Source organism: Helicoverpa zea, chromosome 2, assembly GCF_022581195.2.
Source record: "Helicoverpa zea isolate HzStark_Cry1AcR chromosome 2, ilHelZeax1.1, whole genome shotgun sequence".
In the NCBI taxonomy this organism is placed as follows: Eukaryota; Metazoa; Arthropoda; class Insecta; order Lepidoptera; family Noctuidae; genus Helicoverpa; species Helicoverpa zea.
Window position 1 is genome coordinate 10,241,612 of NC_061453.1, and position 12,903 is coordinate 10,254,514.

At 36.9% G+C, this 12,903-nt stretch overlaps 2 protein-coding genes across 2 annotated transcripts; one reads left to right on the forward strand and one right to left on the reverse strand.

Annotated features, from left to right (window-relative positions):
* Window positions 1–727: 727 nt before the first annotated feature.
* On the reverse strand, window positions 728–9,263 carry LOC124640613 (ras-related GTP-binding protein A). The gene is made up of 9 exons (XM_047178465.1): window positions 9,035–9,263; window positions 8,786–8,885; window positions 8,001–8,218; window positions 7,024–7,190; window positions 5,860–5,953; window positions 5,191–5,343; window positions 3,196–4,092; window positions 2,007–2,424; window positions 728–1,875 (listed from the first exon to the last, which is right to left on the reverse strand). Exons 1-7 carry the CDS (start codon window positions 9,044–9,046, stop codon window positions 3,913–3,915), a joined length of 924 nt encoding a protein of 307 aa, XP_047034421.1. The 5' UTR covers window positions 9,047–9,263; the 3' UTR covers window positions 728–1,875; window positions 2,007–2,424; window positions 3,196–3,912.
* A 456-nt stretch (window positions 9,264–9,719) lies between these two features.
* On the forward strand, window positions 9,720–12,532 carry LOC124640595 (protein HBS1). Its single transcript, XM_047178431.1, has one exon. The coding sequence runs from the start codon at window positions 9,859–9,861 to the stop codon at window positions 11,884–11,886; it is 2,028 nt and encodes a 675-aa protein (XP_047034387.1). The 5' UTR covers window positions 9,720–9,858; the 3' UTR covers window positions 11,887–12,532.
* Window positions 12,533–12,903: the final 371 nt, after the last annotated feature.

A 12,903-nucleotide genomic window follows, 5' to 3' on the forward strand; every position in this document is an offset into this window, starting at 1 on the left:
AAGGTCGCACTCGAGGCGACCGAGACCGAGACCTTGTCGTCGAGAGGAATTCAAGTTCGTGGCTGTCTGATGCTGTGGAATATACTTTTAAATGTTAGGATTTACTACCTGTGAAAACATAAAAGAGCCGTCAAAATATTCCAATCATCAAAGCTATTTCATGTGTGGAGTAAAATAATGAAATAGAAGACAAATATTGTTTATGACGATACAGCTGAATTTATAATTTATATCTACGTTTTTTAAATCGTCGTGAGGCCTCAGTCTGGTATTCAAATGTCTGCTCAATATCATCTGTCTATTTTTAGTCACTTTCGTTAATCAATGAACGTTTCGGCAATCTTCACTCCTACTCATACATTGAAGTAAGTGCACAATAAGACACGAAAAGGTTAAATTAATATGAGTTGGGCCACTTTCGGCTACCGCTGTGCACGCGATGTCTCAAATGTACCAAGGTGAAATACACTTGAACTTTAATGATACTATATAGTTGCTTTTGGCTATTTCACTTACGTCGCGGAGGAAATTTGCATAGGTACTTTAACTAATTCTCTCTAGAGTCTAACTCACAACTGATACCCATATCATATTTCATGGAAAACCGTTCAGCAGTTTTGTTAGAATGCTTTACAAACAGACTCTATCTAGGATTCATAATTAGCCTGAAAATGTGAAAGAAGGCTTAGTTGTTTTATAATCAATATGGAATTTAAAACTCAGTAAATAAATATAAAATTCTTTTAATAGGCTTGTGGTTTAAAAAACATCAGCAACCATTGTTGCTGACTATACATTGTGCAACATAAAAATATCGGATAATAAGACTTAGTCTTGTATGCTGACCGTATTTCAATAAATACTAATAGACTTTCAAACAAAATAAACTGTTCAGATAAACGGTCTTAACGTAATAACAGATAAAATAATTATATTTAATAGGTGCAATTTCAGTATATGAAAAGGTAACTTTGTGTTCCCATCAAAATATTGGCTACATTAAGGCGTGGTAAATTATCGTCAAAACGCCCAAAAAAATATAGCAATTATTTTAACGGGACCTTATTGAGTATTTGAGTAACTAAGCTAAGCGTATGAGAGTCAAAATTACTTAAATTATTCTTGGTGAAACGAAATACGTAAAGGTACGTTTTGAATTCTTGCTGCCGACTGCATGAAGTCGGCCACAGCCGCACTACTTTATGCACTCGCGGCTTGTGCGGTTGGAGTTGCAGTCCGTAGCAAGAATTTAAAACGTACCTTAAATCTTTTGCAAGCTATGAAATGAGATCGTATCAACCGTTCATTTACTGAAATTGTAACCCTTACACAATCACAGTAACGTAACCTAAATAAATGATAAAGCAGCTTTAGTTTTAATATAACACACTTATTTCAATAGATATCGCGACTTGTCGCCGGTTTATGTTGTCAAAATTAATGTCTTTTAATCTACAACAAAAAATACGACATTTTAATCATTGAAATAAAAAAAAAAAAACAAAAATGATTTGTATGAAATCACCCGCCTTGTAAATGTTTAGAAGTGGTCGGAAGACAAAAGTTTTAACCCTCACGGTGCACCGTTTAACTACATATAACGATAACTAAACCACAACCAGATGTGTACTTTCCACCTATTGGTCAAATCATCGATTTGACAACTGAGAATGGTTCGGTTATCGTTATAGGTATAAAGTGCAACTCACCACTAGAATGTCACATTACGAACATTGACGCTTTATTACCGCATATCTGTTTATACTTTCGTAAGCCAAGATGTTGATAAATTGTCAGAAATGAGAGCAGTTCGTTAGAAAAATGATTGAGTGCTACAATATTAGTAACAGTATCACAGTTCTTCACGAAAACTTCAGTGAAACACGTCATGATAGACTAGTGCTTGCTTTGCTAAGATTTACTCAGCATTTATTAAAGTGGACCAGTTGCATGCAAACTGATATTAGTTTTTACCCGACTGCGACAAGTGATGTTTTTGTTACTCATTGATTTGAATCAATTTATTTGAAACTACCAATTGTTCACTATTTGAATCATAATCATAAATAGGTAGATTACGTACGTAAGTTATATTTTCCCTGAAAAATAAAACAACCTGCATAGGTCACTGAACTTCAGAAAATTCCAGTTATTTTAAACGACAGGCAATGATCAAGAACGACTTCTAACTTAAACTAAGAACAATTTTGAACTAAAACATTTAGACTGATGGTTAAAATATTAAAATGTTACATAAATTGTATATTAAATACTTAGTTATACATAAAAAACCACTGTTGTGGCCGAATACTTTATGTACGACCCTACGAATAGATTTGACGAACTTTTTTTATAACTTTTCCTGAAAACCTGTCTGTATTTGAGTCAGTGTGACATTTAGGGTCAAGTTGACCGACAGCATAGCGTGGGTTAAGAACTAGAGTAGCGTAAGGGCAAAAATGCTAAAAAAAATTTTTTTCACCAGTCGTTTATTTAATCCCCATATTTTTATGTGCCAAAATACTGGAACTGGAGCAATCAACACACTACATCGGTAGTGTGTTGATTGCTTAGTACAACAATAACGTATATAAAAAAAAGAAATTTGTTTATTGCCAAAATGACGTGTTTCTACTTACAATAATCTTGACATTATTTTCTCAAAAAAATTACGAGCACAACGATCGTAACTCGATTTACAGAGCGAATAAGACACCAAAATATGCCTTCAATGTAATCGCTTAAATAACGTATCTTGCCATACGTTATTAACGCAGAAAGTTTGATTATGTAGGCTTAGTTTGTTTCGCGCCAAATAAACGTAAAGTACCGTTACTGCTTATGGGTCCTTGTTTCGGAAGCTTACGTAATTTTTCTTCCTGACAAAAAAACGTAAGGGTGGGATACGCTACTATGGCACTAATTTATGGAACAGCTAAAATGACGTATGTCAACCAGTTTTTGAAAAATATTTTTTATTAAAATGAAACCGTATTTTGATTCACCAAAAAGTTACATTATTCTGTAGCCGATAAATAAAGTTTTATTATTAGTAAAAATCAGATATCTAACTACTATACATTTTGCCACAAAAAGGGCTATAAGATAACAGTAGGTGATTTTGAGTTGTTTTCGGGCTCTCCTGAGAAGTTGTCATTTTGGCCTTACGCTACTCTAGTTCTTAACCCACGATAGACGACTGTTTTTTTTAAACCTCTGTTAGTTTTGAAGTTTAGAGGGTATTTCGAGTGGGAAGTTTGAGTATTCGGACACCAGTGGCATAAATATATTAAAGCCAACAAATGTATTAGCTAAGTATTGTCTCCGTCCATTTGTTATGACGCGAGTTACATAAGGCCACTACAATCCTACCTACCCGTTTTAAGAAATATATTCCGATTTTTTCTGAATACAACCATAAGAAACCAATATATGTCTTATAAAATACCTGTATCATATGTTGTAGATATTCTGATATGTAGATGCTTTAAAATCATTTTCAGTTGCATAAACTTACTGATAGAAGAAGAAAAATAACGAGATATTGTGTGGGTTCATACTCTCGTCTATTTGCGTATCCTAAAATATAAAATGAAAAGGTATTTCACCCACATTTATCCAACAAATCCTGCATCCCAATTACGTAAAGTAACATAATGAAATCAATCTGTAACATAAACATGAGGAGCAAAAATAAAAAAATCCGAAGAACATTCTTTTTCGTTTTTTTTTCCGGAAATCGGTTAAAACTCTTCGCGTGTCTTCTGGATACTTTTACGTATCTATCTGAACAAAATTCCCACAAACTCGCGCCATTACAAACGGACTACACCTTGCTTTGGCAAGACACCGTGCTTCGCACAGCACTCATTCGATATAATTAACTACACAGTTCTATAACTCCGTCATTCCTCATTGGTATGAACTCGGGGCACTTGAGGAGACTTTCTCTAGCTTTTCGAAGTGTTTGCGCGCGTTTCTGATGTTGATCAGCGTGGCTTCGGAGGGGATCTTCGGGTCTGACATCTCTACCATGACGTATGTGTTGCTCGTGAAACCGTCTATGAATGCTGCGAATACGCTGTTGCGGACCTGGAATGGAAATAAGAAAGGGTTCAAATACAAAAAGCTGACTTATGAACACCAAAATAATATTTGAAAGTGGTTCAACGTTAGGGTGCGTCCACATCTGGCGAATGCGCCGCGAATGCGCAGCACGCGAGCCGATCGCGAGCTGTCCGCGAGCTGCGCGCGTGCAGTCACTGCAATAGTTCGGTGCGCCTCTTTAGCGCAACTCACGCAAGGCTCGTATAGAGCGCGCGAGCGGCGCGCGATCTGCGCGCAATCAGTTCTCGCCCTTACAGTTCCGTATATTGGCTCAGTACTATCGAAGATGGCAGACGTCGCTTGCGCCTGCGCGCCGCTCGCGTGCGGCGCTTAGGTCGCGCGCGAGCTGCGCGCGGGCCAAGCAGAAGCGGCGCACGAACAAAAATGCACGCGCGCAGCTCGCGGACAGCTCGCGATCGGCTCGCGTGCTGCGCATTCGCCAGATGTGGACGCACCCTTAAAAGTTTGCTTCCATAAATATTCTATCTTTGTTGGAGAGATCGCGGTCTAGTTCCAATGGCATTCTGAGGATGTTAGTGGATAAATTTGATTCGCCTATCATCAAGCATTTTATGCAGATGTTAGTTAGGCGAAGCTAAACATTGTTTTTTTTATCTTTGTGTGTTCCCCTCTAACATAGTTTTTAAGTATTTATTTTGTTACTAACCAAGTGGACCTTTCTGTTGTCTTTAAATAAACGAATTATTATATTATATTTATTTGGTAGCAGATATTCCAGATACATGAATTGCATTTAAATAAAAGCCAGGTTAATTCAGGCCCTCATATTTCCCTCTTGTTTTCTGTTATTAACTCTCAAATAAATAATTCTACACTAAAATCATGTCATTTGGGAACGTTGGATGCCAAGAGATAAGTATTAATAAAAGTGGTCTGCTAATGGTAGGACATATAAAGACCGTAGCGATTAACAAAGTTTTCTTATGAATAGCACAATCATTTAGCTAAGTATGTAAATTGTTAGCATGTCAATCAGTAATAGTGCAACTAGTTTGACGTTTCGAAAGAGCTTTTTTACCCCTATTTAAAATTAAAAATAATAATTTGACTTTGAATCCTAACCTCCATGCTCTGGAACTGCGCGGCGAGCTTGGAGCAGGAGAGCTTGAACTGCTTGACGATGTTGGAGACCTTCTCGAAGCGGTGCGCGTCGCGGTGCGGCCGCTGCTGGCAGTGCGACACCACCAGGAACGTCGCCCGCTCGAATAGCAGCACCTATACAGAACATAGATACAAATGTAAATTCTCGTAAATTGGAATTGTATGTATGCTAGTCAATATAAACTTAGACATTGGCAAAAGTAACTCTCGCAGTGTTCTGTAGTGTAGCGCTTTCGCACCGAAACTATAGAACCGATTTAAATGAAATTTTGTACACGGATTATCCAGAGCTTGAGTCAGGACATTGGATATTTTTATCCGGATGAGGGAATTAAGGGTAGCAGTTCCTTTCAGAAGCGGGTAAAAATACACCTTTATGAATTGCTAAATAATAAATACACGATATGCTTTAAGTCAGTACTTTTCTTTTTTGTAAAAAATGCTATTTAATTATGCAGGTCATTGCATAAAAAAGTTCCTACAATTTTCTAACCATTATTATAATTTAGATATTTAAAACCATCACGTTAATCCATTAATGTTAACCATATGTAAATGGGCTGATGACGTCATTAATGGCAACATACAGCTGTGGAATTAAGTAATAAATAACATATGTTGTAACTATACCTCGTCGGCGTCTACGATCTCCGCGAACTGTTTCAGTGAAGACTCTAGCGCCTTCACGTTGGGTATTAACTTGTACACTATGCTCGACCATGCTCTGGAAACAATTGAAACATACGTTAGTGAGCAGTAATCAGGTAGCTTGCAGCTGTACATAGGGGCAGATAAGGATAATAGTATGGCTTTATTAGGGGAGCATGATAATGTTAGCGCTTAAAAGGGGATTAGGAAGCCTGTTAAAAATGCTCAAAAATGTCATCTAGCACTGATACGGTAATTGAAATGAAAGACTTCAGGGTAACTTCTGAGCAAAAAATCTTTTAGTATTGGACTTCAGACATATATTCTCAGCAAGTTAATAACATATTTTAGTGCGAAGTAATTATCTCATTGTTTTGCAGAGCGGAGCGGAAAAGATTTTAAAGATCCAATAAAATTAGTTATCAAATATCATGTCCCCACCCACTTTGTAGTAGTACTGGTATCCCAGAGCGGAAGAATCCTATTGGTTGTTTAAACATTTCTCCGTCCACACAAGACTATCTATGTAATTGAGGTTCCAAGTATCTACCATTATAACTCCCGGCCACTTCTCTCGGCTTGAGAGTCACCTCTATAATAAATATGTTATGCATAGCAACGTAAGTATATGCAACGCGAGACCGATACCTAGCCGATAAGGAGTTACGACTTTGTTGTTCGCGGTATATTATTATAGACTTTCCAAGGCTTGATTCAGTTGCTAGGGGCAACTGCGGTTTGATAATGTTTTAATAAGCAGGATAAATGTTTTTGCTGATTAGTCAGATTTAATTTTCAGTATAATGTTATTTAACCACAATAAGTTTGTAGCATGATACAAACTTATTGTCCCGTATCAATTGGTAAATTACGTTTATTGAATTCAATCAATTTAAACTGACTATAAATAGTGAATACAATTAAAAATAGATTTAGGCAAACACTTTAAACTAAATCATTGAAAACATACAAAATATTAATTTGTAAGTAGTATTGAAACTGGAGGCAATTCCACCTAGGATAGTCTTCAGCTAGCTAGATTATTTTAGACATTAAGAACATAGTTTTTATTTATTTAACTTTATGGAACAAACATTACAAAGACTTAATGCCATGTTTTTTCAGTATAAAGCCTAAGCCACTCACTTGTATAAAGTCTCGTCCCATATACTAGTTCTGAAGCAGGTGCACTCGAGAGGCTTGGACAGCCTCTTCAGGTCTTCCTCTCTCGCTTTGAAGATCTCCTCACGCTGTTCTTCCGGTACCAAGTCCATTTTGTGTACCAGGCAGAATATCCTAGCTTCGGGAGAATTCTGCGGTAAAATAAAGGAAAAATTTAATGAGAAACTCTGTGCTTTACATAGCTGAGAAAGGTGGTCAAAACCAGGCTTACAAGATTGTTCAAAAGTTGAATTTTTTATTGCAAATTGTTTCATGATTTTTTTATGAATAGTAGATTAGTGACATTCCCAAAGTAGATTAACAGGAGACTTTACAACCCCCAAAGGAACAAAATATTATAGTTTAGAAGCATCATATTAGGTTTATCATATCATCAAAATAATATGAGAAAATAACTTGAATATTATTAGACATTTTTGGCAATCTGGTAATTCAGATAAGAAACCCAATCATTGTTTGTTAACGGTTACAACAACAATTTACGTTTGTAAATACCAAGTTCTAACATCATTGTTAGTTGTAACAATAGACCATATGTGCAAACAGATATTATAATATGTCATTTGATAATGAGGTAAATATACAACATTGGATACCCAATATTGAATATAGACCAAACTATATAAAATAACCAGTTAACAACAGACAAACTCATTATAATATTATCCAAGTAGGTATTGCTTCTGTGATTGGATAGGTACAGAATCATAATATGCTAGCTAATTTAATTTGTTATGCAAATAATACATGCTTTAATGTGTACCTAAGCTGGACATAACTTAAAGAATGAAATCAGGCATAATCAGCAGTTGATAGTTAGTGGAGATTTTCAAGAACAGATTTACAACTACTATCTAAAATTTATAAAGAAACGTTGATACATCTTACTGGAATATCTTAGGTTTTGGGTGCAACAGACTGAAAAGAAAAACATATTTTACCTGTAATATAGCTTCTAAGCAGGACTGATAGTAATGCATATCCTTCTCCATCTCTCGGCTCTCCACATCAAACACATAGATGAGCACTTCAACATTCCGGAATATGTTGTCTCTCTGTGAGGCAAAGTAGTTCTCCATGAAAGCTTCCTGACCACCGCAGTCCCACAAGTTCAGCACCAAGTTGCCCAGGAAGCGGACGTGTGAGTGTTCTACATCAACTGGAAAGTAATAAACAGTTTTATTAGTATTCTACATTGGGTATACTGTCTATGCATGTGTAATCATAGCTGGACATTTTTTTAGCTTTGCCAAGTTCAAGGCTATTGTGAAAGTATCACTGTCTTATTTATGTTATTGAGTTACAATTAACTACCAGCCAGTAGTCCTGAATAGACCGAAAAATCAGTAAACATTCCCTATGTAACAGTACAATATATAAAGCCTAATATTAAGAACACATTGCTTTAAAAATTATCAATTTTCGTGGGCAAATTCATAATAACAGTATCATGTATTGTTGCTATGCAGTATCTGCATGCATGACCAGTAGAGAGAAACTATATAATTATGTACCTACAGAGCATGCATGAGTCAAAGGACATTGTAATACATCAAACAGATAAAACATCAGTAATCCACCAATATTTCCACTCAACATATAAACTTTAATGACCTTGTCACCATTTCAACTCATTGAATATTCATTTTTATTACTTGGCCAATTCTGCAGGTATCAATTTAAATTAGTTGTGAATAGCAGTGTACAAAATGTATATGTCACTTACTTGTAGCACCCAGTCTTCTTGTGTCTCTGGCGATGTAGTTGGCAAATATAATGGACCTCATGCTCGTCTTCCCTGAGCCACTCTTGCCCATCAACAGAACCTGACAACGCAATAATAGACAGTTAGAAATAACGTTATCATTGTCAAACGCAATAGAAATTAGCATTTATATCTCCGGTTCTGGTGATGTCCATGTTCTGAATTATGAAGTTAGAGATTAGAAACAAAGTTGTCTTTTCAAATACGCACCTTTTTCTTCATGTTGACTAAGTTTTACTGGGTCAAGGGTCTAAAACTTTATGTTTTGTAATATTACAAGACGCGAATTAAGTTATACACAACACAATTATAATCAAAGATGACTATATTATCACTAGAAAATGGTTTTTATGTTAAAAGTACACTAAAATAAATTCAATAAGAAAAGAAAGGTAGGCGTAATTCCCATTACAACGCTATTGCAATAGATAGAGAAAATGACAATGACACACGATGGTCGACTGCTCGTGACAGCAGCTCTTTACGTTCGAAAATAAAACATTCAACTACAGTAAATTTTGAATAGAAACTGAAGTTGTATTTATAGTTGAGTATTTATTTATGAGTTGAGTTTATTTGCTAATCAAGCAATTCATCAAAACTATTACGCGTCGTCGTTATAGACCTGTGCCAAAATAATTAACATTGAGTAGCATGTATTTATTTCTGAACGATTATTTGTTTGGATGCGTTCTTTTCAATTTAAAAATAAGCGATTCCATTTGGAGGTAATTTGTGACAAATAATAAATACCCTTTGGAATTTGTAAATAAATTTTGCGTTAATAAAAGAAATTACTTTAAATTTTCGATTAGGTATTATTTTCAGTTGATTTTTACATCTGCAAAATTCTTAAACAAGAACGTTATATTTTAAGTGTCATTTATTGACTGGATACTGTCACTTTGTTTGTCATCCCTGAATTTTGTCAAAAAGTGCTCGTGAAGATTTGTGAAAACGTGTGATTTTACAAGACTTTCTTGCAATATGTTCGCAATCAAGTAAAAGCCAGGTATTTGACAGCAGTATTCAGAATGGCTCGTCACCGCGACTTTCGAAATAGGACTTATTCCGACGACTATGACGACGACGATGTTTACGGACACTCCGTGGAAGATGAAAGTTACATGTCGCCGAGCGACACATCTCAGTGGATATACGACAGAAGTCGTAACCAGCAGGCCATCACACATTTCATGCAAAGTCATAACAACATCGAAGAAGAGCCGGAGGAAGATTTGGCAGACACAAGTCACCCTGCACTAGAGCGACGTGAGTCCATGGACTTCCGCAGCCTCAACCTTGAGGAAGAGGATGAAGCCAAGCTCATGTCATGCTTAGATGAACTTAGAAATGTTATAGGTGATACTGTTTCAGACAACATTCTCATACAAACTGTTATAAAGCACAACTTTGACTTCAGTAAGTCCCTCGATGATATTTTAAATAGAAAGAGTAGAGACCCTGAGGTTCCTAAACCAGAACCTGTTAAGCCTGTAGTTGTTATAGATCCAGTAAAAGCTCCAGTAATATCTACTGTAGCTCCAAAAGTTATAGCTACTAATTTAGAACCAAAGACTGTTGGAATTGTGAAAGGTTTTAAAGTTGGGCAAGATGGCAGCTCCAGTAGTCGTCCACAGACCCCAAGAGACCAATCTCCTTGTACTGACAGGTTATCGAGGACTGATCCGGCTGATGATGTAAGAGTCACACCTAAGGTAAAGGAAAATAAACTGGATCCTAATGCACAGTATGCAAGTGAGCGGGGATCAGACAAGGACCACTTGTACATAGTTGTGATAGGTCATGTAGATGCAGGCAAGTCTACTCTGATGGGACGGCTGCTCTGTGAGCTTGGAGAAGTTAGTCAAAAAACTCTGCACAAATATGAACAAGAGAGCAAGAAAATTGGCAAGCAAAGCTTCATGTATGCGTGGGTGTTAGATGAAACTGGAGAGGAGAGAGTAAGAGGCATCACAATGGATGTGGGCAAAGCACAATTTGAAACAAAGACAAAGAGGGTGATTATATTAGATGCACCTGGTCATGCAGACTTCATTCCTAATATGATTACTGGTGCAGGTCAAGCTGATGTGGCTTTACTTGTAGTGGATGCCACAAGAGGTGAGTTTGAGTCAGGATTTGACTTTGGTGGTCAGACAAGAGAGCATGCCCTTCTAGTGCGCTCACTAGGCGTGAGTCAGTTAGCTGTAGCAGTTAACAAATTAGACACATCAAATTGGTCTCAAGAAAGGTTTAATGAGATCACAAAAAAACTGAAAGTTTTCCTAAAACAGGCTGGTTTTAAGGATTCTGATGTAAGTTATGTGCCTTGCTCAGGATTAACTGGGGAGAACTTGGTAAAGCCTCCAACTGAAGCTGAATTGCTGCAATGGTACAATGGCCCTTGCTTACTTGATGTTATTGATAAATTCAATGTGCCTGAGAGGCCAGTATCAAAGCCTTTACGGTTATCCATAAATGATGTGTATAAAGGCACTGGGTCAGGCTTCTGTGTAGCTGGGCGCATCGAAAATGGTGTGATCAACAAAGGAGATAAGGTGTTAGTATGCCCTACAAAAGAAATGGCTGAAGTGAGAAATATAAGTATCAATGAAATGACAAGCAATGTTGCATTTGCTGGAGACCAAGTCAGCGTGACATTATCTGGAGTAGACATGCAGAATGTATCTGTGGGATATGTCCTGAGTGACCCTATCCAACAAGTACCCGTTACGACACGATTCGAAGCTAGAATAGTAGTTTTTAATGTTAAGGTTCCTATCACAAAAGGCTTCCCTGTACTCATTCATCATCAGTCTCTTGTTGAGTCTGCAAACATTGTGAAGTTGAAGGCTTTGTTGAACAAAAGCACTGGGGAGCTGATAAAGAAGAAGCCTCGTTGTTTGGGCAACAACTGCGTGGCTGTCGTCGAGATAGAGGTGTGCCGGCCGATTTGTGTGGAGCGCTACAAGAACGTGAAGGAGCTGGGTCGTGTGATGCTGCGCGTCGCCGGCACCACGATAGCTGCCGGCCTCGTCACAGACATCGTCAACACCTGATCGATCTGATAAGCTTATCATTGTTTAAACGTTATGGCATCTTACATAAAATGTAGCCTTCATATTACCCTAGGTAATAAGGTTCTAACTAGGCTTGATTGTTTTAGTATAATTTTTTATAGTACATTTTTTAGTCTTTCATGTCTTATGAAGTTAATATATACTCACTCTGTTAACGTGAATTGCTATTTATTTGCGCCATGTTATGTAACAAAGTTTTATTATTATGCAAGAGGTATGAAGCATAATGTTTTTATCAGTTTATAAAGTCGTGATTGACTGGAAGTTATAAGATCGCGAGGCAATAGTAATTGGTATTACTCATAGTTTATTTGCATTTTCAGATCGATGGGCGGTCGAAGGAATTGTTTCTTTGTGTTTAAACAAAACTTAGCTTGCTAGATAAGATCACCCATTGATTATCGCGAATTACCAATTACGATGACTTGCCTCTTGTTGGTGATAATTTAGGTAGAAGTTCTATTAAAATGTCAAGAATCCTTACAGGTTTATGTTATAGTTGCCATAACAACACACTGCACATAACGAGTGTACAATAATGTATCGTGCTATATAACAAATGGTTATATTTAATTATTACTTTTAAAATATTATTTATAATGCCAATAAATTTGTTGTAATAGTTGATACGTTTTATTATTTCCCTGACTCACAAAAATTTTAAAGACGTAATATTCAATTGGATGGTTAGTTATCAGATCACATACATATTAACACAATGTTGTCTCAATTGAAATGTTGATAGTTTTGATAATTGTTTCAAATCTATTATAATTTCTTCACAACATCTATTTTTCTGTGGGTACTGAGATGGGATAAAGGAAATCTGGTCGCCTCTTATAGCGAAGTAAGTAGGCACCAAAGGTGTTAATGTTTGTGCGGACAGCCCCGAGGACACGGTGGACCACACAGTCCAGGTGTGCCCCGCATGGGAAGGGCACCGCCGGGTCCTCGTCGAGGCTTTGGGCGGCGGCGACCTCTCGCGTCCGGCCCTGG